General features: G+C 40.8%; 1 protein-coding gene and 1 long non-coding RNA gene across 3 annotated transcripts in view; one reads left to right on the top strand and one right to left on the bottom strand.

The window, feature by feature from the left end:
• The window catches only part of ank2b (ankyrin 2b, neuronal), a 194,631-nt gene that overhangs the window by 125,247 nt on the left and 42,940 nt on the right, over window positions 1–26,444 (bottom strand). The window contains exon 1 of one of the 2 annotated variants that reach the window (XM_051428992.1): window positions 9,253–9,502. The exons of the other annotated variant lie outside the window; for it this stretch is intronic. Coding sequence (XP_051284952.1) covers window positions 9,253–9,339 — 87 coding nt within the window. The 5' untranslated portion in view covers window positions 9,340–9,502. Of the gene's footprint in view, window positions 1–9,252; window positions 9,503–26,444 lie in introns of those variants that run through there. 2 annotated transcript variants of the gene reach the window in all.
• Window positions 21,717–25,375, top strand: LOC127379442 (uncharacterized). Its single transcript, XR_007888305.1, has 2 exons — window positions 21,717–22,003; window positions 22,977–25,375. It is a non-coding gene; the product is annotated as an uncharacterized LOC127379442 (long non-coding RNA).

The following is a 26,444-nucleotide window of genomic DNA, read 5'->3' as shown; positions in this document are numbered from 1 at the left end:
AGATTACAACCATTCATCCTGCCAGGGTCCTCAGTGTTTCAGAACTCCACCCTATAAGACCATCAAGTTCACGATTAGCACTGGAATGGAAAGAGAACTTCTCCTGGGAACCGTCTGGAAAGTGAAACCACACAAAACTGCCTCTGTGCCCTCACGGCCTTCTGCATCTCTTGCCGAGGCCAAACCCCATGACTTCCCTAAACACCTTGCATCATCTGAACCAGAGAAGCTCCATTGATCCACAAGCCACCCCAGAGTCCCCAGGCATGACTAATGGATAGCTCCTCTCATCAATAAATAATCCCTGGCCAGCCATAAGTGAGATGGGAGACGCCTGCTTAGTGTCAGTCTGAGCACTGCCACTTCAGCACAGAGCTGGCTTTCAGACCTGACACTAAACATCAATATAGAGCTAATGTAGGCCTGAAGCTCTGTGTTTGGCACTTTATCAGGGAAACAGTCATTTTGGACGAATACATCAGTGACATATTTGGCCTATTGAGGTTAATTAGAATCATTACGATAGCTGGTCCAACATCGCAATTACTAGACAAGATTCAGCTTTGAGAATATGTAAGAGGAATGGGCAATAGAAACTATATACTAGGCCCTGCTTGACAACATACAAATGCAAAATCATATCACAGAAACATAAAACATTTTTAACCAATCGGACATACCATTTAGTAAAGAAAGAGACAGGGAATCGTGGAAGTCTTCAAGCATCCTCACAAGTAAAGTATTACTTTTTCTACTTGAAGGACCAGTGTGTAGGATTTAGTGACATCTAGCGGTAAAGTCGCAGATTGCAACAATTTGAGCTCAGCCTTCCAAGTGTGTAGGAGAAACTATGGTGGCCTTGCGTAAGGCCCTATCTACAGCCAGTGTTTGGTTTGTCCGTTCTGGGCTACTGTAGAAACATAGCGGTTTAACATGTCGGACTCCGAAGAAGAGGACTCTGTAGATAAAAAAAATGTTTTGTTGTAATGTAACATGATTATAAACTAATGAACATACCTATGAATATTATATTCCATTTCCACTAATAGAGCATCCTAATTGTTACACACTGGACCTTTAAATTGCTACAAGGACCATCTAATAAAATACACAGAATGTAAGCCTGTGCAGTCTCATATGTCAGGACAACCTGAATGTGGCAGAAAGGTGTGCATGGGGCTGACAGTTGGGCTGGTGAAGCACCTAATGTGGTTGCCCTGTAAAAATGCCATGCCTCCACTTTGTTCAGTTATCATCTGTTATAGCAGCAGGCGTCTGAACAGAGGGAGACTGATTGAAGTTATTTCCTGATTTGAGCGCACATCTACCGCCTCATCCGCCACGCCATATTGAGAATAAACGCTCATTACACCCATTTTTTTCTTTCTACAGCCCCCACCTTTCACTCGGCATCTTTATCTTCATCTCTATCTCATCATTTCCCCATTATAGTATTGGTTTTCTTGCAGTGAAAGAGGAGAACAACAAGACCTCCTTTAAACCCAACCTTTTAAACAACCTGGATCACACAGCAAGACAACAACAGAATCATGGCTGCCCAGGGAATAGCCACGCCCTGACCTTATATCAAGGGACTGCAGCTCTGCCCATGTCAGGGATTGATTAATGACATAGTATATTCTAAAAAAATAAATCACTTAAGCACATATAGCATTACCATAGTACTGCACCTTGTTGCCAAAGTGAAGTATCACTTTCCAGACAAAAAAAACAGAGTTGAACATCTGAGAATATGCTGCCAGAGCCTGACATGTCACCTCAGATGTTTTCAGCTTTTTGGCGGCAAGGATCTTGGTCGCCATGGTGATGTCTGGGTGTCATCCTCACAGACCATCTGTGTTGTTGTTCGCTGTCCAAAGAGGCAGCATGGTAGGGTCAGACAGACACACACACACACACACACACACACACACACACACACACACACACACACACACACACACACACACACACACACACACACACACACACACACACACACACACACACACACACACAAAAAGCAGGCTTGGGAACCCACTTAAAAAAATACACATTATAAGAAGAAAAAATAGCACTTATATATATGCTCACTATACATTGATATTCATAATAACATGAATACATGTCTGTCTGCTGGCATGCATAGATACACACGTGCAAACACACAGACACACACATACAAATTATTTCCCACAGCTCCTTCCTTGCCCACAGAAAAACAGCTGATGATTTAAGAAATACGCCTCCAGTCAAAATGGCCTACAGCATCTCAGCAGCACACACACACTCATCAAATCTTACTCATGACTACACACAGAAACTGAAAGCATACTTCATTTAAAACAGCGGATGATGTCAGACATTGGTCTTTTGGGTAAACACAATACACACACAGCACACACACACACACACACACACCCCTGTATGCTTAATCTCAATCCGGACTATAACCTAAACCTAATCCTGAATCTCCCCGTAACCCTTGCCTCAGCATTAAAATTGAAATAAGACTTAAGATTTGGATGAAGTCTACAGCATGAACACGTAAAATGAGCAGTGAACGTGCAGATTCTTTTGTCCCTTGTTCAGCTGAGTCACAGCGTGAAGAGTCACTAGATCAGCTAGACACCCTGGGTACTTCCTCTTTATCCTTGGAGTTATTTCCGGACAAATCAGACCAGACAGCAGAGAAGTAACCCAGTAATTGTCCCGGCGGTCGATAGCAGTCCTCGTATTAGAATTGACTTTCTCTGTCCCCGCCTCTACTGAGCAAGACCTCCTCATTTATAAAGATCTATCTTTAAATGTAACAAGACTAGAAGTCTAAACCAGGCCCAAGAGGCTTCAGCATTAATGACAATACTTAAGTGTTGGAAGGAACAAACATAATGATTTGGCTATTCATAGAGCATACCATTAGTGGCATATGTAAACATTGATCTAAAGGTGCTGCTAGAACAGGTATAGGTCCTGAAAATTATCCTCTGGGGAGCATGAAGACGTTCAGTAAATGTCGTACTGAGACCTCGCCACAAAACTGATAGCATTCGTCACTTGCTGAAAATGACCTAGTTTACACTTTCCTTACAAGCGACCACTTGTGATCATGTGAATAATTACTGTTATCTCCCAGAAGCAAAGGCGGAAGTAGCTTTCATGGTAGATTGTAGGGCTGCAACTAACAATTACTTTCAAGATTAATCTCTTGAAAACGTTCTCAATTCATCGATTAGTCGCTTGGTGTGATCAAAGATGTTGTTAAGTGTTTCCCAAAGCCCAGGGAGACGTCCTCAAATGTCTTGACTTTTTTGGCCACCAGTTATCAGTGCTTGTGACATGTGTTAGAAAGACAGGCTTGAATGATGTAATACTAAGATATAAAATTGCTGTTTTAAGTAACCAGAGGGGTTTCACTGACTCACAGGAAATGATGCAATTTGTGCTCCTGGATCGTTTAGAACAGAAAGGAAACTGAGGTGGTCAACAAGTGTGAAAAAGCAAAAACAAACACAATCAAGAGTTATTTCTGTGTTTTACGTGTGATGTGTGACAACAGTTGGTTTGTTTTTGTTCATGAGCAATTCCTTATGAGGTGGTTCACAGTTGTACTGTGTTTTGTGAAAGGGTTGGTTGGGGGTTTGAAAAGTTGCCCATCCTGGTGGGTGGATGGTGTAGACAGCAGAGGAAATTGGCTTTTATCAGCTAACTGATCAGCTATGAGTCATGAGCCATTTATAGCTGCATCTGAGAGTGGGTCCAAAAGCCCTCCTGTTAGGGCTGGGTATTCAGCCTCAATATGAGATTGGTAATCTTGTTAACTTATTCTGTGACCAGATATTTCCTGATTTGAGAACTGTACAGTATTTAGGCAAAGTTCTTGTATGGCTCTTTGTGTTACGACAATTTTTAACATTTCTTTTTTGTTTTTCTTTAAAAAATCACGCTAACACAATTCTGTCTTAACTTTTACGATCAATTCCAACATTTTTCTTCATTAAATTTTATATATTTAATGCCAACGCATTGTTTACATTCAATGCTGTCATTTTTTTTTACATTTAATGGCGATGTTTTTCATTGTCAAATACCAATGTTTTGTAACATCCAAGGCCATTGTTTTTAATGTCTGATGTCCAAATGTTTTTTAATATTCAGTGTTTGTGTTTTTAAGCACCCAGAGTCTTTTTACATTCAATGCCTTTCTTTAAAAATAGCACCCTTACTTTGTCCGCTGTGAAACATAAAGGACACTCTAGTTCCTGCAGTATCCCTTATTGCTAGCCAATACTGATGTAATGCCTTGGTATACTGCGCTGTGAAAAGGTTTGGGTATCACTACAGAAACTAAGGTATCAGATTTTCATTAGTATTGAAAATTTTACCCAGCCCTACTTCAGTCCATATCACAATGTTTCAGTATGATTTCAGTTCAAAGACTTCTCATATACAGCAGTATACTATGTAAGTGCTTTATGATATTGATTGACTAGATCGTATCATCAGTGAAAGGCAAACATAAGCATTAACAAATCTAATGTAGACTTTTCATTCCTAGGTGACTGTGGCTCAGCTTAAAAGCCAATAAAAGAGACCAGCAGGGCAACAAATCCTGATGATTCGCTGTTATTCCGATGAATGGCTGTCTTTTTTCCAAATGAGAACTGCTGAGTAACAGAAATAAATAGGGGTTGAAAAACCCTGAAACAAAACACCAATCTGACTTTTGCAAACTGTCCTTGCCCTGCAGGACAGAGAGCCATGAACCTGAAACCTTCCTGTGCTCATCAGAAAATGAAACCATCACAATCATCATCACCACAGTCTTCCTCACCTTGACAGAAACTATACAATGAACAAGCATTATAGGCTGTGTGGGTACAGGAGGGCTGTGTTTCAAACCCCCTTCGGATCAGTGTGACAGGGGGGAGCTTTAATTGAGGCAGCGGAAGATTAAAAGTGCTTAGGGTTTCATGAAAGAGCCAAGAACACACTGTATTAAAGTGAGGCTTTCTACCAGCTGAAAACATTAACTCAAGTGTGTTTGTTTCCAAATATGAAGGACTGCAACTGCACACATAAGCAGAACACCTCGCTTTGAGTCAATTGCCCTGCACACTGCAAAGATCAGCTCCCACAGGTCACAAGAGGGGTGTGTATTTGGAGTGTCTGTGTTTATGTTCCTGTGTGCCTATCTAAGCATGGGGGAGGGAGCATATCAATAATTCATCCATTGATTCTGATTGCCCCCCTGCTGCCAAATGCTTTGCTTCTGCTTCCACCAACAATTTACTTTTGTAGATTCGGCATTACTGACTTGTACACCTGCCTTCTTCTAAGACTTTTCTCTTTTCCTTTCCCTCTCTCCTTCTGATATGTAAAAATGTGGAAGCACATGTACTGTATAACAGCAGGGATATCTATTTGGTCTTGCAGTGTTTGCTATTGTTGCTCATTCTGGTTTATCGCAATGTGCAACTGTTTCCGAGCTCCTGCATCTTCATTTGGGTGCTGAGTAAAAGGCAGGCACGGTAGAGGAGGCAGGAGTTTAAATCTGATGGATGTCATAGTTAGGAAGTGAATGAAGCTGCTATATCAAGAGATATTTTGCCAAATGTGAAATCCAACACGTTCTCACTCCCGACTCGTCAAAAACAACAGCTTGGTCAGTGGCCGTATGCTTCAAACTAGGACGATGTAGGCACCCTCTAGCGTCAGTTTTGCACATGCAGGGCTTCTTACAACAATTAACATGCAACGAGCAGTCGAGTTAGAAATAATAAGTATGCAACATCTGCTTGGACTTTTAAAATAAAGCTTGCTGAGAAACATTTCGCATTTTATGATGAAAGGATCAAAGTTACACAAGCTACTTTGTTAGGGTTAGGAAAAGATCATGGTTTAGGTTAAAATAGGTATGGAACGTAATTTAACATTAGTAGTTAAGTTAAAAAGAAGACATGGGACATGAACAGTGGCCCCCTGGATGAAAATTCTGTGTTTATTTGACCCGAGGGCAAAAGTTTGCTGATGAAGACTGGATGACAGCTCTTGATAACCAAGTAAGAGGACCTTTAGTTAGTTAGTTGTGAAAGTTTACTTTTAAAGATAAACCCAGAGTCTGCTGGATTATTCAGCAATAAAATATGTTAATGTGAAGACTGATGATGCTTCATTGCTCCAATCACGAACAAACATTACAACATAGTTATAGAATTGATCCAGAACTGATTCAGAAAACCAAAACAACACATGACACATAAAGGATTCTGATGTTTGGGGGATTTACCCCAGAGATTTCCATGGCTTTCTGAGAGCTGGAAATGCTTGGAAAAAAAACAAACCTGTCCGCTGATAACCCCTCACAATTTAATTGTCTATTGATTACAATGGGGGGGGGGTTGGATGGATATGTTGGCTACACAAGCAGCTACAGTAGTTAAAATCTACATATCTTCAGGGTTGTCTTGATGCGCTTGTTTCCGGCACATTTCGAAGCTTTCTCAGCTCATTAAAAAGCAGACACGCCCTAAAGCAGCAGGCATTCTGGTCTATGAATGGAGGCGTGGCTACATGCTAATTGCTGTGGCGTTTGTTTTCTGTTATTTTTTCTTAGTCTTTGGGGGTAAGTGGTCATTACTCTTGTGTTTGTCTATGAAAGGACGCTTGGTGTTTATCGGAGTGAGCTAAACACTTTAAAGGTTCTCGCACGTTCTCTGTAACCAGTGTGGGCAAAGTTCAGAGTGCAGAGCAGCATGGCTTCAAGACTGACATAACAGTGAGTCTGATTGTCAACCATAAAATAACATCCCTACATCACTATTCTTGGTTAGAGAAAAGAATCTGCAATGAAATTGTCCAAGCCAGTCTCCTTTTGTAAGCCTCAATTCCCTCAAACCACCACACACAAAGTACACCGAAATGCAATAAGGTCGGATTCTATGTTTCTGTGTCCTTCTGGCCTAAGGGAAAAAGACTGGTCTGTCATATATAAGAGGGAAGGATAGAGAGAAAGACAGAGTCAGACAGCGGGAATAAAACATCTGCACAGGCAGAAATATAGACACAGACTGAAGGCCATGTCAATGCTGGTTTGAATTCATTTTACAACATAGCTTTTAAAGATAAGCTGATGTATGACGGTCAACAGTCACAGTAGCTGCTGCAGCAGCAACGTCAAGACCTTTCTATCAATTTGTTCCTTCTATCAAAACAGATAGCCCTGTAGGTAAAAGGTAGATGCTGTATGGCATTCAAAAAGTGTGGCTTTCAATCTCAGTCAACAATGCTTTCTTGTAACCATGACAATAATTCCTTCCCATAACCCAAAGTAGTTTTAGCTACCTAAACCTGACCTAACCTTCACCATAGAGGTAGCAGATCAGAAAACACTCATATGGGTTGTTTTGGAAGGCAATGAGGAACAGCTAATTTTCTTTTTTAAGTTGGTCCCATTAAGTAGTTCAGAATAGGCATGAATATTTCATTTCACAATTATCCCGGCCAAAACAATTGCAATTCACAATATTATCACGACAATCATCAAAATATGCTTAAAATGGGACTAAAGAATTATGAAATCACTCTACCTTACATTTGGTTGAGAAAAAAAAGTTATTGCATCACAGAATGGCACCTCGTCTACCTGTTGTTATTTGGTTTGAAATCTAGAATGTCCACACATCCGGTTTCACTTATGTTTTGTGGGTGGTTCAATGAGCAAACTGAGCCTTCAACCATGGGGACATGCAGGCTTAAGATTCTGGAAAGACTGAAAGGGTGAAGCAATTAAAAATAAATCAAGAAATCAACATTGGAGGATATTCACAATTATCCTGATTCACGATTATCAGGATAATGGTAATTCACCAAAATACATTTGTGTGTTTAGTATTGCAATGCGCAATAATATCGCATATCGTCTCATCCCGATATATCATACTATAAACTGATATCATTGGATATTGAGCTTTAAAAAATCCGGTTACGATGTGATGTGCAAAATATGTAATGTCGACATATTTGTTCATTTCTTAGCTTTAATTCCAATAAATAATTTAATAATAAAGTTACTGGCCAACAAACAATATGATACACATATATTAATACAATATGACATATAGGCCAGTTTGGTTGGGCTGTTATAATATTTAAGATTATTAGAGCTGAAATGATTGGAAAATGAATTCAATTAAATCGAATCAACAGATAATTAATCTTGATGATCAATTCTTCGAGCAACAATGCACATGATTCCAGCTTCTGCTTTTATCTGTCTCATGTGACACTATTGAATATAACTTGAGTTTTGGACTGTTTGTTAGACAAAAAAAGCAATCTGAAGATGTCCCTTTGGGTTTCCAGCATATTGTGATGGTCATATTGTAGACAAAACGATTCATCGAGAAAATAATAGTTGCAGCATGAAATAATATAATGGATATCATTAAATATAATAAAATATATTTATAATACAAATAGTAACATTTTTGTATTAAATCAGTACAGAGAATGACAGCTCATGATATCACTTCAGGTCCATGCCTTTATGAAGAGAAAAATGTTTGCCTTCATTAGAAGCTGACACAGGGGGTGATGGGTGTGTGCGCGCTCATGATGGTGGTTGCAGAAATAAAACAATAACCAGCAATAATCTGTCATGGCTGTTAAAAAGACCTCCTATAATGAGGGCTGATAGGATAACAACAGTCTCCTGAGAGCTGATATCTGTGTGTAACGCCGTCCAGAACAACAAGCACACAAAGAGCGAGCGGAGCAGGGACCCACCCTGTCAGCATGTGAGAGGAGCCTCCTCCTACTACTCACTACCTAGGTGTTCATAACAACAACAACACACTGAGAGACAGAATAAGAGAGGGGGGAGAGAATGGATATGAGGGAGCAGTGGAGGAGTAATCCATCAAGGGGGGAAAAAGGTTGAATCAGCAGAGATGGAGGGCTTTCCTCTAGGGGTGAAGATAGAGATGGAGATGGAGATGGAGATGGAGATGAAGAGAGCAGTGATAAAGCTTAAAAACAACCTGAACATCCCTCCCTGACAAAAAACACCTCTGGCCACAAAAAAAAATCACAAACACACACTCCACTATCCTCCACCTGCTCCACCTCCACTACCCCCAGCTCCTGCTCTCTTTTCTGGGAGGAATCAGGCAACTCCCCCTACCCTCCTCCTCAGACCCAGCTCCCTCCTTACACTCTCTGTACCATGTGGCCCTACATCTAATTATTTACCTTCTTGGGTTTCTTTCTCCTCTGTCCCAGCCCATTGAGGCGATCGCTGGGGTCCAGCCTATAGTGGGAGTGGTTGTCCTCACTCATTCTCTCCACAGAACTACCACTTTTCACTCCACTTTTTATTCCTCCTCTTTTTCTGCTCTTTCTCTCTGTCCGCTGGTCTTGTCTCTTTCCCCCTCCTCAGTGAAACAAACGCGAGCCGACCTCTCTCCTCTCTGGTCCTCACTCTCTGGCTGCGCGGAGTGGAGAGGAGCGCCGAGCCGGGGCGGGGGGGGAGTGGTCGGGGAGGGGGAGGAGAGATGAGGGAGGGGAGGGGAGGGAGGAGGGCGCACAATGGTGTTGCTATGGTAGCAGCTGCCACCAGTGTTTATCTGGAAACCTTGCTGGCAAACCAAAATAGTCACCGCACGCGCTCGCACACACACACACACACACACACACACACACACACACACAGCCACATGTGCATCTGTGAGCAGCATATTTTAATTGTTATTCCGAATGTAAGACCCATTAAAACCCAGAGCAGCAAGGTGAAAGCAAACACACTAATTCAAATTCAAATATGAATATATAACTGATGAATCAGAAACTAGATCAAATATTAATCGCACTGTTAAAGTAACAGTAAATGAAATCAAGACAAAGAAATGAAAATATGAATGAAGGTGCAGCTGTGTGTAGATGTGTATGAGTGTATCATTATGCCACTTATAGCTGTAGATGACATATGAGGTGGCATATTTTGACTAATTGATCAGTCAATCAACAGAAACAGTGTTTGCTGTTTTTAGCTTCTCAAATGTTAGGCTTTGCTCCCAGAGATATTGAATGTACCACACTGAACACTGGTGAATATACTGCCTAATTTGATTGTTTGCCTGTCTTCTTTCAGGGTATTTTTCCGAAATGTAATCGAATGGAGATGTCATAATTACGTAATACCTGCCTAGAGTATTGTTCACAGACAAAATTTTGTTGAAACACTACATTTATGTAACATGTTGGATGGCGGGTGTATAAAGTGCAGGACTGTCACACCACAGTGAAGGGTTCGCTGCAACAAAAGCACTTTGGTTAGGTTTAGGGAAAGATCCTGATTCCAGTTAAATACTGATAAAATATTTTATGTTTCAAGTCAATGCTGACCTTTGAATAATGCTGTAGTGTATAGACCCAACCTGCATCAGGTGCCATCGAGACCCAGCTTGCCTCAGTCAACTGGCCCCATTTTAGACTGCCATATTTAATATACTTTTTTATATATGTGAAATAAAGTTATTGATCCTTACCCACTGACTGTACTAATTGGTGTAGTCCTGCAGTAAACACCATTAACAGCTTACCAGGCAGAGGACATAGCATACTCTACCTTACTTGCAAGCCGTCTGATACTCCGTGATTGGAAGAAAGTTATGCCACGGTCTCACAAGCCCTGGGTGAAGGAGGTAATGTCTTATCTTAAACATGAACAGCTTAAAAACACTGTCCAAGGCAACCGTTTCTGTCCCATTATGAGATTGAATTCCCCATTAATACAATGTAGCCATACTTTCTTGTTTTACATTTATGTATGATTTGTCTGTGTGAGCATATGTACTTTTTCTGTTTTTGTCAACTAAATTCATTCACTGTATAGAAGCATTATGCCACTTACTGCTGTAATTCCCAGCAAACACTTACTGTTTGTATGTTTATCTTATTGTGAGAATCAGTATACATGTCGTATTTGATAATGAGGTGGCCACCCCATACCCCCCCAAAACGGCCTTATGTCCGACCAACAGTCCAAAACTGTAAACTGAATATTCTTGGACTTTTGTGGACAATGATAGTAAATTAAATACATAAATATTCTATAATTATTATAACATTTTTGCTTTACACAAAAAAAAGTGAATGAATGAATGAGTTACCATAATTGTCGGCATATAGCAGTTAAGTACAGGGTTTGGAAATGAAAAGTTAACCCTGTGAATCTGGTAGCATGTGATGACTGGAATTAAAAGTGAGGTGACAAAGTTTCAGAATCAGAGCCATGCGTCCTTACTCTAATGTGAAACGGAGGTCGGTATGTTTGGATTCCTCCTCTATAAATTCTCTATAAATAATAAATAAATAATGATTTAAAGAGTTCGGTCTAGACCTGCTCTATTTGAAAAGTGTCCTGAGATAACTACTGTTATGAATTGGCGCTATACAAATAAAATTGAATTGAATTGAATTAAATTCACTTGATAAACTTCCACCCAGTGAGGATTACACACCCAGACACACACAGCAAATCCACACCGCCTTGTCAGTCTTTGTTGTCTGAAGGCAGCCAGGTCTTAAATCCATGTGTACCCACACACACCCCTCCCTCACACATACACAGGCAGCCTGAGTTCCTTTGAAAAAGCATTGATTGCCTGTATCTTAATGATGGCCCCGGGCTATGGGCTCCCAGTCACAGCAGCTTGGAGCAGCAAAGCCATCCCATGCTTTGCTCACGTCTGCAGTCAAATAAGTGGTCAAAATATGAGGCAGAACGTGTGAGTATTATGGGTAAAAAAGGCCTCCTGTTTAGGGAACATTCTCGTCCAGATTTTAAGCGTCCTTTGTTTTCACATTCCATCTCTCTCTGTCCTACTCTTGTATCAGTGTCACACACACACACACACACACACACACACACACACACACACACACACACACACCTTAACACCTGCTCCTGTCAGCTGCTCTGACAGCTCCTGGTGTGTGTGAGTGTGTGAGGTGAGTTAAGGTGACTATAAGGGACAGACAGACGCTCTCTCCACTTGGATGACAGCCAGTCTATAGAGGAGATCAGCTCTGTATGGAGCGAGGCCAGGATTTTACAGGTACTTAGGTCACGAGTGCACCACCCCAAACAATGTGACAAGTTTATAATAACCAAAGAAATATAACCAAATAAAGTCTGTTCATTTGTAAATGTTATTCCAAGGTTTACCCACACTGCTATGGATACAATCCTAGTGAATCATTTATCGTGTTTTGGTTGTCCTAGTAGTCAAAAGTATTCAGTTTAAAAACACTGAAATCTGCTAATTCTATTAAAATTACAGAAGAAGTAACTGCAGCGTTCTCTATGCTAGCTACAGCCCTGCTATGGAGCAGTATACAGCATATTGACACTTTATGGGATCCAATTAAAACCACCTCATATAAATGGAACTTTATATGAGGTGGTTTTGCCAATAGAGCAGTTTGTTCATTCACCGTTCATATATCTTGGCAACGATCAGATTACCAATTATGTATAAATTATGTAACGTTATGTAACAATAAAACAATGATGATTTTCTTTCAGTTACTACCATGTGTGTTCCAACCTGTTACTGGCATCAGTCTCGCCAGTGCCAGAGGGCACACCTGCCTGTGGCGAGGATGGAGACTGGAGCAGATGGAGGAGAGAAAGAGGAGGAAGAGGAGGACAAGGAAGACAGACAGTGTGATGTGTGTAAGTTTGGGGTTCTGCCTGTGTTCATGTGTCGACTTGCATCAAATCACCTCCCCGACCAGACCAGACCAGACCAGACCAGACCTAACAAGCCAGGAATACTGTCACAATCTTCAAACACAGGCAGATATGTTAATTGTACACCTTATTAGCCCAACACCATCTGTTGCATTTCTGTGCAGCAGACTGTACATTTTCATCTTCCTGGGGTCTTACAGAGGGAAACATTCAGACAGTGTGGAAAAGTGTTACTTCCTGGACACCAGTCCACCGTCTGCAGTGACCTCATGTTGCATTAGAGGGGGTAACCAAAAGTTCAAACAATGAAGTCATCACAAATGTTTCAATAATAATACCGCCACCAAATCACTGTGCTTTTCCATCACTGATTACCTACTGGTTTACAGTAAGGACTGATCTAGCCCCATCATACTGTTTCAACAGGAATTCTATATTTATTTAACTATAAATCTTCACACTATATCTCTAATTTTTCATGTAGTGCCTATAATGTATAATCTTCTCTAACTTAATGCCCTTAAAGATAATTATTCTATTTTCCTCTACTAGTATTTTGCATCAATCATGTGTTTATTGTTGTAAGTGTAGGCTACAGTGTGTCTTTATGTCGGATGCCTCAGCTCCAAATCAATCGCCCGGAAGGTAGAAGTAATTAACTTGATTATTGTATTTTCCATAGAGAGATAAATGTAGATGACCAACTAGGGATCCAGGGAGCTTAGATCACATCAGTCAGAATCAAACAAGAGGAAATGTCTGTTTTCAGTAAGTAAAAGCTGCTGCTCTTAGAGCAGTCCTAGAGAGAAGGTTGATGTCATTGAAATCTAAAGGCTTTATCTCTTTGGAAGCATGAAAATGCTGAGCTAGGTTAATATAAATCTGCCTTTCAGAAGTTCAAGAAGTATCCAAAATGCAAAGAGGAGCATGAATGACCTCTGGGGACCATCAGCACCTGTGGCGACTTGCGGCAGCAGTCATGTTTGTTGGTTTGTATTTATTTTTAGGCTAATGACTGCGGCCTGGATGTCAGATTGCCCCTTGAGGACATCAAAGGTTATTTATATGAGATTGAAAACATTAATATAGCAGCCAGCAACCATTAGCTAGGTAAAGATATAGTTGAGTCATGGTGTCCTGAGCAAAGAATGACGTCACACAATGCGTCGATGTCCAATGTGTAACCTCTAGGAAGATCTACAGGCAGAAATGGAATATAACATTCATAGTAGTGCTGTCGAACGATTAAAATATTTAATCAGAATATCATCCATTTCGGCATCTGGTGCTCGCCATCCACTCGAACCGTAACGTCTACTACTCTTCAACAAGTGTGTGTGGCGTGCCTGTTGTTTTGTTTCCGGTCTAGCTAGATCCGGTGTGGTGTTGTAGTTTTTCTAACGTTACTAGTTGTTGCAACAGCATGTGAAAAAAACAACAAAGTGTGCTATAGGCCAAAAAGAACGTTAATCTTGCAATAAAAAAACTTGACGGCGTTAAAATGGGTTTGCGTTAACGCCATTAATAACGCGTTTAACTGACAGCACTAATTCATAGATATGTTTTCGTTCGTGCATAATCATTTGATTATAACAATCACTGTGTTTTTATTATGTCAGAATGAGCCGTTTTCATCTACAGACGTTGCAATGCAAGCCGCCTTCCATGGAGTCCGCCATGTTGACCATGTTTCTACAGTAGCCCAGCACAGACGAACCAAACGCTGGCTGTAGATAGCAACAGTTTTTACAATTTTCGCTGCAACCATAGTTTCTCCTGCACCCTTCACAGCCTGCTCTTATTCCGAAGTCGTCAAATAAAGAAGCAAGTGGTGTTCAGTTAGATGCAATCTGCAACGTTACCACTAGATGGCTCTAAATCCTACACACTGGACATTTAAACACATTTAAAGTTAACTTAAAAAATGAGATCTTCCCACACTTTCTTTGTTGCCTATTGTTGTTGGTATTCCCATTTTGGATTATGCACAGTGCCTTCTCTCTGCTACAGTGTCAACAGTGTGCAACACTAGCTAACATTTATAAATGGAGTCCAACACAAGGTCCAAAGTCAAAGTTAACATTACTGCAAAGCTTGTGAAATATATTGTGATATTGTGGTTTTGGCTGACTAACATTAGCTGAAATTCTAGCTAGCTAAGGTAGAAAAATACTGTAATATGACTGGATAACCTTAGCTTGCCTGCTTGCTAATGTTATTGGAAGCAAAACGCTGAGTGGATATGTTATTTGTCTAGTTTGCCAAATTATTTCACCAGATAATATGGTCCATAATACTAACTTGTGTATTAATAAATAATATAATGATAAAAAAGATATGGTGTACAATCAGCAATTGCTGTCTAGTCAAGAGTAATGCATGCAGGGGCAGCCAACTAGTTTACTGTAACCTAAGCTAAGCTGGGATTCATGTATTTTGTCACATAAACAATGTCCTCCTTATCTATGAGAGCACTTGATCAGACGGTAATGTAATTAGGAAAATGTTGCCAGTTGCAAGAAGGCAAAGCACTCCAGCAGCCATGTGGTCAATGTAGATGAAGAGCTCCTTTAGAGCTCAACACCCATTAAAGAGGCTTTGTCATTCCCATTTGTAGCAGAGAGACGTTTTAGAGCATTCCTCATACTGGTAGAACAGATATTTCTCTCTTAATACTGCATCAAAGCAGAAGCCAACCTCTGAAAAAAAATTAAAAAATTAAAAAAATAAAAGAAAACACCTTATGGATCGCCACTTCGTATGACAACAAAAACTCTGTGACACATTACAGAATACACACAGTGTGTACTCCGACTTGGACATTTCTGTGCAATTCTTAGAACACAGCAGAAAGGTTTAATAGGTTTTTATTGCAAACACAGCTTAGGAACGGTCATTAAAATTTAACAACAGCAACAATATGTTTGAGCAAGCAACACAATTATTTTCTAATGAGACACTGTCAGCAATTATACTCCCCTCTGGCTGATGTTTGCCAACAGTACAAAACTTTCTAAGTAGCATACCAACAACAACAACAACAACAACAACAACAACAACAACAACAACAACACACAGTAACATGACATTTTCTATCATTGAAAACAACACTGTCAGCCTTGGTACTTATCAGTAATCAGATCTCAATTTCTTTCAAGCCATTCAGGGGTTGTATTACTTTCCCATGTCCTTGTTCCTGTCTTTGCATCCATAAACTGCCTCCCCACCTTTCATTTTGACAGCGAGAGATTTGATACAGTAGAATAAGACGAACAAAAAGTCGACTGACACTGACTATAGAAGTTGGCTGAATTGGTTTTGTCCTTCACTCAAATCTGATCTGCCACCACATTATCCTCACCTCTTCCACTCTGTGCTGTCTGTCAGAGGCTGTAGCAGGATCCGTTTTAAAGCTAGAAGTAAGATACTGATATCATATGAAACTAGATGACATAACGCACCCATTGGTACCATGTCATGCTAGCATGTAGGCAAGGGGGCTAAATGCAAAGGCTAAATCTTGGTGATGGAAAAACTGGCATGGCCATTTTCGAAGGGATCCCTTGACCTCTGACCTCAGTGAATGAAAATTGATTCTATGGGTACGCACAAGCCTCTCCATTGCAGACTTTATGCTAATCCCATGCAGTTTGGGGCATGTGATAGAATAAATGTTTTATTAATATATAGTATAAACAGTGCTGGAAATGCATACATTTGGGAATGAATGGAAAGCCAACACACACTTGATGCCACCCCTGTATAAGTCAGTGCTCCACTTGTGTCCCCCCCCGTCAAACAGGCTGATGTATTGTGTATCATAGCTTTGATGCTTTAGATATAAGACTGTGCGCTATACAGTATGAGTATGTGTAATGTTTGCTTTTGAAGATGTCGGTTTCTTCAGCTTCAAAGGGTCGGCTGTACGTACAACAAAGAAGTAAAACTGTGTAAAGACAAGGTGTGTAAACAGCCCTAGAGTGTGGTACTGCTACACAGGTACACACACACTGATTGCTAATGATCTGGCTATGCGGATGCTGAGACCCAGCTTAACCAAGTGAGTGTGTTTAGTGTGTGTGCATGAGAACTAAAGCCAAAACAAGGGGATTCTCTGTTTGACTCCTATAAAATTAAAACACAAAGAAGAAACCAAGATTCTTCACTTTATGACCCGAAGAAGAACAAGTCTTTTCAAACTGTTTCCCAGACCAACTCTGAAAACACACACACACACACACACACACACACACACACACACACACACACACACACACACACACACACACACACACACACACACACACACACACAGGCCTCAGTGACATTGACCTGGCCTGACACTACTTCCATTAAGAGGAAAAAAGCAGTAACACACACATACATGCCAAGACAAAAGGAACTCCCACATTCCACAGAGCCACTGAATGCCTCCCATCTCTCTCTCTCTCACTCACACACACACACACACACACACACACACACACACACACACACACACACACACACACACACACACACACACACACACACACACACACACACACACACACACACACACACACAAAGACATGCATAAAGGCTTCCCAGTGCAATCAAAGTGATTTAGCTGCAAACGGCTCTGAGTCCTAAGAAGTGACTTTGAGGGATGCTATTGTGGACGAGTCTGTCACACTTTAACAAGAGCTGGAGACAAATCTGCGCTGACGTGAGGGGAAGAGACAGGAGCACAGACAGACAGAGACACAGACAAGATTAAGACAAAGGACACACATTTTAAAAAAGAAGAAATTAAGGAAAAATGCAAAACATTTAGGAAAAATAGGTTTCAGCTTTTTACGTAACACCAAATCTATTCTCGCTGTGTCTCAGCTTCTATTCCTCTCCTTCAGTGATTCCTGGAGTTTTCTTCGAGGACAGGGGGATTAGCTTTCAGGAAAGACCATGATTATGCACAAGTGTGGATTACTCAAAGGGCAAGTGGCAACATGGCCCCGGGGCTTCAAACCATAAAGGGCCCTGATAATCCACAGTTTCACACAGTCCAGCTTCAGCAGGACTCACACTCATACTGGACAGTTCTGCAGGAGACAGTTTCAGTCTAACACAGGACAAAGAGTGGTGTGTGTGTAGCATGATGAACGCAAGGATGTGGTGTTTTTAGAAGGCATTCCTATAAGGCTGGACTATGTTTGCAACTGTATATACTGTATGTGTGTATAACGTGTCTATAATAAGTAGTCACCCCCTTGGAAGTTTTCATGTTTTATGACCAGACAGTTTGATCAACAGCTATCTAAAACACTTTCAACACAAACTGAAGATGACATCCTTCCTGAAGGGAGGATTTACTGCTGTATAAGATGGCATTACTTTAGCTAAATGGACCTAATAAACTGGCAACTGAATGTATGTGTACATGTACACCAAAACAATGACCACCCAGTTACATGACTGTGCACAGACCTATTGCTCCATATACTGTTTTATTGCCTTGTGAAGCACTTTGTAGTGTGTTTCGAGTGCTGTATGGATTAGAGAATAGAGATTAGATTAGAGTTCAAAACATTTAAAAGGACCAGTGTGTAGGATTTTGTGGCTTCTTTCCATTTAGAAATGAAATAGTAGGGCAAACACAGGTGTCACTGGCATCACAAATGATACTAAGTTTCTGTTCCATTTAGTGTAGCAGAGCCTTTACAGTGAGCCAACATGCACAATAGCAGCACCCTGACTCTTGAACCTTTCTCTGAACCTTATTAATCAATTTTTCTTTAACAGTGAAATAAAAGACTAAAGTAAGAAGATTGATGGGCCGAGAACAGATAAATATTACCCCCAGTATTATAACCCTCTCATATATATAGGTGATAATGTCAGGGCTGTATGGGTATCAGCTTGTTGTGGAGCTTTTTACTCCCCAAATGGAAAGTAATGGCATCTACTAATAAAGCTTTAATAGATTCTTCTATTTATCTCAGCTTAACCATATTGTAGTTACCGTGTCACTGCCACTGATCCACTTTTACAAACTGAGAATATAGATTGGACCATCACCCCGAGAGGGTCAGGTCAGCCCTGATTCTGCATGTCATGTAGGAGTCAGAGAAATGCATATTTTTGGTTTTCTGATATGAAGTGGCACTCAATTTTATAATCCACAACCCTCATGTTTATCATCAGTGAATCTCCTTAGGCCTATCTGGGTTCATTATATTCAGGCGAACATCATGAAAATCTCCCTGTTCTGCATTTTAAAGCCCAACCTGCTCTTTGTACCGCCGCCCTTTGTACCCCTCAGTGAGCCACGTGCCCTGTCAGCTGGCTGCCTGGCTGCCAAAGAGGGAGGGGGGCATCTGGCCAAGCGCCAGGCTCTCTGAATATTTTATGAAGGGGAGGGAGGGGTGGGGAGTTTGGGGTATCAAGGAAGGGGTGAATGAGGGGGGAACTGAAATGGAGGGAGGTTATTGGGCCGTAATGGGATAGTAAAGAAGAAGCCATAACCTTGAGGTTCAGGTTGGCACTACTAGGACGTAATAAAGACTGAAAATGAACGTGCAATGAGGATTTCTGTCCGTACAAAGGTAAGTAAACTCTTTGGTGTACTTCCCTCCCACCACCTCCGGGATTATGAGACAGTCTAATCCTCCACAGGTTGTAGAGCTCATTGAGACACACTCCTCTCTGGACTGAATGGAGTCATTCAAGAACAATTGATCTTCACAGGACTTGATGCAAGTGCCTGCGTCTGCTTTACAGAAATGTGCTCCACAATAAAAATCCACTTCATGCCTCTCGTAATTCTTTCTCCACACACAAACTGTTAAGTCCACTGTAGTCTCAGTTTGAGAAGTGAGCAGCAGCAGTATACAAACTTTTGTTCTATAGCACATACTATTTTAGGGTTTAAAATGGTTCAAAGGACAGTGTGTAGGACTTAGTGGCATCTAAATGTAATTTGCAATGTATTTGACAACCTGGGAATGGGATGTGAAGTGTGTAGAAGAAACTACGGCGGCCGCGTAACTTGCCACAAAAAGCCCTATCTACAGCCAGTGTTAAGTTTGTCTGTTCTGAGCTTCTGTAGAAACACAGCGGTTCAACGTGGCAGACTTCATGGAAGGCGACCTGCAGGATCTGTAGATAAAAACATCTCATTCTAAGACACAAAAACACAATGATTCTAATGGCCTTTCCATCAGCCTCAGCTGTACTTTGTGTTTTATGCTAATTAGCACATTTTAGCATGCTAAAAACCTAGATGGTAAACATTAGCATGTTAACATTGTCACTGTCAGCATGTTTCCATGCTGACATTAGCATTTAGCTCAAACCACTGCAGTGACTAAGTACAGCCTCACAGAGCCACTATCATGGCTCAGCTCATGACATATGCAAAAATTGCTTTGGCTAACGTGTTCATCCAGCAGACACAGAGATCATTAGCATTCATTTGGAGTCATGTTTGTGTCCATCTGATGAGCTGAAGTCCAATATTGCTTCTACTTTTAGCTTTGCTTGGGTCTTCAATTAACTCCTGAGAGAAAAATCTGACTCTGTAGCTGCTAAATGCGCCACTATGCTCACTAGCTAGTTGTTAACTTTGTCTGCCTGCTGTCTGGTGCTGACCAGGTAGTGTACAGTGGTTTATCGGAACTTTTTAGCTGGAAACTTCTGCCCGCTGCTGTATTCGAGGGTGATAAAAGCTGAATTTGCAAGCCTGAAAAAACAAAACAATGAGCTAAAAGAGGCTAAAAAGCTACGTAGAGGTGAAGGTAAGAAGGTAATATTTCTCATAGTTCATTGCCAGGTCGATCAAATACAAATGAGCGGTGTTCAGTTAGTTGCCATCTTTCAATTTCACCACTAGATGCCACTAAATCCTGCACACTAGTGTTTTAACAAATAACAGTGAGGAATAAGTCAAATGTGATTCACATAATAAAACTTTTCACCCATTTCTACTACTTCTTAAGCAAACAGTTCTTTGCACTGCAACTCGGCTGCTAACAACTGTGTGTACAATAAATACTGTAGTTGTTTACAGTGTACTGTAAATGACCAACACACCCACTCACTCTAAGTGAATGAAACGGCTGCAGGGTCTAATGAGGCTATCGGTAGCTGCTGATGACCTGAGCAGGACGGTGGCTAAAAAAAGCCACAATGAGGGATTGATTGGACTAACGGGCTGATCCATAGCGTGACAATGTTACATCTGATCCGGCCTCTGATTCTGCCGAGCAGGCAGCTGTGACTGATGCTGCAGGGTCAGATCAGACATCTATTGATCCATCTTAGAGAACATGAAGGAGACGGTGATGATAATGATACCCATCTGTAATTCGTATATTAAGGTTCTGATTAAAAGGGTTGCAAATAGGGTCACTGCCTAGACAGCAAACTCATTACTGAGTCATTCAGAGCTGATGTGGTTCAAAGTTGCTCACACTAGTGTTCTCTAGGAAATTACGGGACATATAATTGGTATATATCCCATATCCACAGCTGTCGTGAAGATGTCCACAGACACTGAAACTGTTGGCAAACAAAGTTTAAAATGTAAAAGGTAGTTCACATGTACTTTATGGTAGGCTACACAGATTTGGGATCTTGTGGTGTGTTCCCACTAAACGCAAAGCAAACCGTTGCCTTCTAGACCATTAATGTCCTAGATATTCTGGAAAACATTATCTTCTTTGATTATTCCAATCTAGTACAGAGACAGATGTTATTCATGTAACAATGTATGGCAATATGCACTGACTGCATTCACTGTAAAGTCCTCACTGGTACACCAATTGTAGTGTGTGTGTGTTCTGTGTGTCTCCACCTGGACTCCTGCTGAGCCACTTCCTCCTATGCCCTCGGAAACGGCGTTGCTATAGTAATTGTATCTAAGTGAATAACCATAGCAACCACAGAGATGCTTTTGATGGCACAGTTGTAGCTGCTGGTTTTCAGTGCTGGAGATCAAACAGGCGTGATGTGGTTGGAGGAGGAAAGGGAAAAGAAGAAGGCAGGGAACGGAGAGGGAGAACAGGAAGACAAAGGGACAAAAACAAGGGAGGTAGGGAGGAAATAAGAAGTGAAGGTAGAAGGCAAAGGGAAAATGAACAAAAAGAAGATATTCCCTGAAGGCACTGCCACCCATTCCAAATCCCTCGTCTAATAACAGCCTGTCAGGGGTATACTGTGCAAGTAGAGCAGCACCTGTTTTCTGGCTTGGAATCAGAGGAGGCGGTGGTAAGTAGCTGTTTCACCCATGCTGTGTTCAATTTAATACAGAGCCTAATTAGAGCCAATGGCTTCTAAAGGACTTTATTCTCATTCAAGTAGCTATATGAGAGATGGAGCTGTGCCTTTAGCTGGCCAGTACTTAAAACACCAAATAATCCCTAATGAATGACTTCATGGGCCCCTTTAGAACCTCGCTGCGGCTTCAGAAGCAGAACCAAGACAGGCATTACCCCAGTTTAAAATGGGCATCCACAAGGTCTTAGATCACGTTATTTATTATTTATTAACATTTTAGCATCTTTGAGCTTATTTTTTTGGCCCATAACTTTACAGTTTTGGCTCTCACCTAGAGTTTTGATTATCTGCCCGAACCCGATTGGACCTGACACGACCCACTGGGTACGGGCCAGGTTACGGCCCAAAAACTGCTGTCAGGCTGGGGTCAGGCTGGGGTCAGGCTGGGGTTGGGCATTGACAGAATTAGATTTTTTTTAAATGCCTTTAATATTTGATTTATAATGAAACTCTAATTACTTACTTTAGTTAATTTGTATTTATTAGTTTTGATTATAAATGACAGAAAATTTGACAAATTTTGGATAGTCAATTTGAAAAGGGAAAATGTTCTGTTTTCTGTTCTGATTCAGAGTTTTGTCTGATATTTTTTGGCTTTCATGTGATCTCCTTTAAAACGGTAAGAGAAAGAATACAGCAGGAGATGATTTTCTTAATCCTCGTTGCCCCTCCACCCTTCATGTCCTCAAAACCAAATCCACAATCTGTCATACAGCCATGTGTTACTGTGTTCATAAACACAATCCATACTTAGAACGACAAAACAATCTATTTGGACCTTGAGCCATAGCTGCACTGCAGCTCAGCTCAGCTCGGACAACACAGAAACAGACTCAGTGTTTGTCGTGATGCTGAGGAGCAAAAAAAGAAATTCCTTCAGGTTTTTATTTATGGTCTAAATCAGATTCACAGGTGGTGCTGCAGCCGTGCTGTCAGACCAGTGGGGCGGGGAACCCTCGTCTGTCCCGTCTCCAAGGAAACCCTTGCATAGGTGTCTGTCTGTTGTCAGGGTAACAGGGCAAAGGGGGAACGCTGGAGAGGAAAATACCGATGGAGACGAGGGGGCCGGAGGAGGGCTGATGTGGAGACGACAAAGACAAGGCGGGGCCGCAGACGCTCGGTCAGCTGAGACCTTTCCACCGTGGTTAAAAATGCATGGTCGGACTGAATATGAAGGAGCAGCTGTGTGGCAGAGCATGTATGGATATGATAATGGTTCCAAAAACAGGTTTTAATGCTGCTATTGCATTCTAGTTTAACAAAGATTGCATCATTCACTGGAGACACAGTTCTTAGAAAAATGTACGATTCCTCCCAAATATATTTCAATAGATTTCTTGCACTGTGCTCCTTTATCTTGTTCCTCGTTACCCACCCCCGTCCCTAGCCCTGTGTAAAACAACTTCAGCAGCAGCAGTAAGAGAATGAGCCTTCGCTGGCCTAGTTTCACAGAGCTGAAGGGGGAAAGTGAGGGCAAAAGGAAGAGAGATTATTTTTCTGTTAATGTGTTCTCCTGTGAGAAATATCTACTGTAGTTCTCTATCTTCCACCAATCACACCAACTCCACTCTGTTCCTTCACTGCCAAGTTTGTCACAGCCAATGAATGACCTTTAAATGATATTTCATTCTAATTATATTATATAACTACAGTTTATCATATAAGCCCATATATAGTGGTGTACATTGCTAGATGCCACTATAGGTTAAGACAGCAGTGGTAGTGCAGATCACAACTTCAGCCTCCTCTTCCAAGCACAAAAAACGCAAACGGTCCTGTCTAGAGCCAGTGTTTGCCTACACAGGTTTTCAATGTCAATGCAACTGTATTATCTCTGAATCTGAACACAGTGTAGAAACAGAGTAGAGTTATGGTAGTTTGAGTTTCTTGAAGTGAGGCCATAGTTCGGACCGTTTCTTCCTATGCTCTTTCTTGTTCGTAGAAACTTGACATAATTGTTTTGCAATGTGCAACTGTCAGAAAAACATGCCAGCATCGATAAAAGGAACTGGTATACTCGGAGGCATGTGATTCTGATGGATCAGACAGTTTGGAGCCGGTTCTCAACCAGAACCAGTCCTTGATTCCCTTCCCTAGTGCAGATTACAAAGAAGTCCACATTTCTGATCAAATTTGACGTTTTGGTTCTGATTGTTAAGTGGGGCCCCTGTGACCTGTGTATAAGGAACCTTTGTTGCATATTATTCCTTTCACTCTGTCTGTTACCCATGTTTCCTGTATATCTCAGGCAATACAATACAGGCTAAAATGCCTAAAAGGAGTAGATATAGAGGAGTCCCTAATGTAGCTTCAAGTGTGTTGTTACAGAATAAAAAGGAGGTTCCAGTGTACAGGGATTTAGTCTGATTTATTCTACCAAAGCCATATAGGACACTTTAATGAATAGCTGTACTCTGAACTGTGAGTGCATGATTTAATCACCATAAGTCATTCACTGGTGAGCCCCAGTGGTAAACAGTTTAAATAAGCTTTTCTTACAAATGTTCTCATTCCTATATTTCTAATAGGAGTGCTCGGGGCATTCCTTTGCTTGTTGTTGGCACTGATGATAGATGGTGGGGTTGGTGGAGAAGCAGTCTGAACAAGTAACAAAACAAACTGATGTACAGAGAAGCACTTACAGAATGCAGACACAGAGAGTGGATACTGCTTAAAAATGCTGCTCATAAACAGTATCAACAGTGTGGTTTGAAATGTATATTGTAAATCTCAAGACTGAGCATTTTTGAACTTTGCCGCTATCTGCTGGTATTATTTAAAATGCACATCACTATATAGGCTAATTTCTACCATTACATAACCTAATATAATATGACACATCATCTACACATAGTGACTTAGATGATTAATGGGCTGTGATGAAGCTGACAGTACAGTGGGGTTGGTTCTGTGTCCAATAGTGCTGTGATACAATGAAAATCTTAAAACCACAGTAAGCCAGTTAGGGGCAACAAGCCGTAAAGACAACACTGACATAGATCCACGTTATAAAGTTGATATGGTTACAACATCCAGCAGACACAGAGCAATATTATTATTCATTCTGCTTGTGTCCACCTGAGGAATGTAAGCACAGAGGCTGGAAGTAGGGGTGCTAAGAAGGCAGCAGCACCCCCTAAAATCTGTCACAATTAGAACCATTCATTCATAAAAATGTTCAAATTTATAGTTCTCTTTTAGTGGAACATGTGTACACTGGTATTATGGCAGGAAAGAAATATTTAAGTTATAAAATGTATGTTGTTAACTATTAAATAGGCAATAAAGTATACTGGCAATTCACATTAATGCAGAAACCATGAATGCCATGCATTTATCATTTATATATATATCTCTATATATATATATATATATATATATATATATATATATATTAGAGAGAGAGAGAGAGAGAGAGAGAGAGAGATATATATATCTCTATATATATATATAGTTTCTCTCAGCACCCCCAACTCTGACTGACTGCCAGTGTCTCTGAATGTTTTCACTCTCTTTTAGCTCTGTTTTGGTCTCTGGGTCTTCAGTTGCGAATGCTGCACCAGAAAAACTAAAAGAATGAGCTAACAGGAGCTAAAACCTAAACTAAAAATCAGCAGAGTTGGTGGTGATTCTCTGTGGGTCTGTCTCTACAAACACCAACTCTCACACTATATATGTGTTCAGTGTGTAAGAACACTTTAATATTCATTGCTACACAGGCAAAAATTAAGATATTTTATATGTTTGGTGTCATTCTCTTTTTCTGCTTTTATTTTCAGAATCAGAAATATTTAATTGATCCCAGAGGGCAAATCAGTTGACAACAGGAGCAACTGCAACAGCCTGCATGCACGGTTGGCGCATGTGCACTTCTCACTTGTTTTGCCTCTCAACTCACAACAGATGCTAGAGTGATGGATGAAAACCACCAACCTCCAGCAGAGAGTGAAATGATTAAATCAGAAGAACATATGTTTTCTTATGAATATTATTTAAAATGAAACATTTAACTCTCAATCCCACAATAGTTTACTGATCCAAGTCTGCTCAACTTCTGATCTAAGTTCAGTTGGTGAATGGCGCCCTCATGAGGATGCTTACCAACATTACATGACCACATTTACTTAGGCTATGATTGAAACCATTGAAAGGGCTTTAAAATTTAAGTGAGATTACTTAATGTTAGAAATTAAGCTTAAATTAAATATTATATGACTGATCTATGACCAGTAAACAGACTCTCAGTGTGGGGTTGATCCACCAGGAGGCAGTGTTCATACTGTGTTCAGTGTGTGTCCCTTTCCTCTTCTGACCTTCTCCACAGCACTCATGCCTATTGTGACTGCAAAGGTATTATTCCTGGCAGCAGCTC

The sequence above is a fragment of the Dicentrarchus labrax genome, unplaced genomic scaffold, assembly GCF_905237075.1.
Source record: "Dicentrarchus labrax unplaced genomic scaffold, dlabrax2021, whole genome shotgun sequence".
Classification (NCBI taxonomy): domain Eukaryota; kingdom Metazoa; phylum Chordata; class Actinopteri; family Moronidae; genus Dicentrarchus; species Dicentrarchus labrax.
Note: the sequence above shows the minus strand (reverse complement) of the source record. Positions and strands in the feature narration are given on the sequence as shown.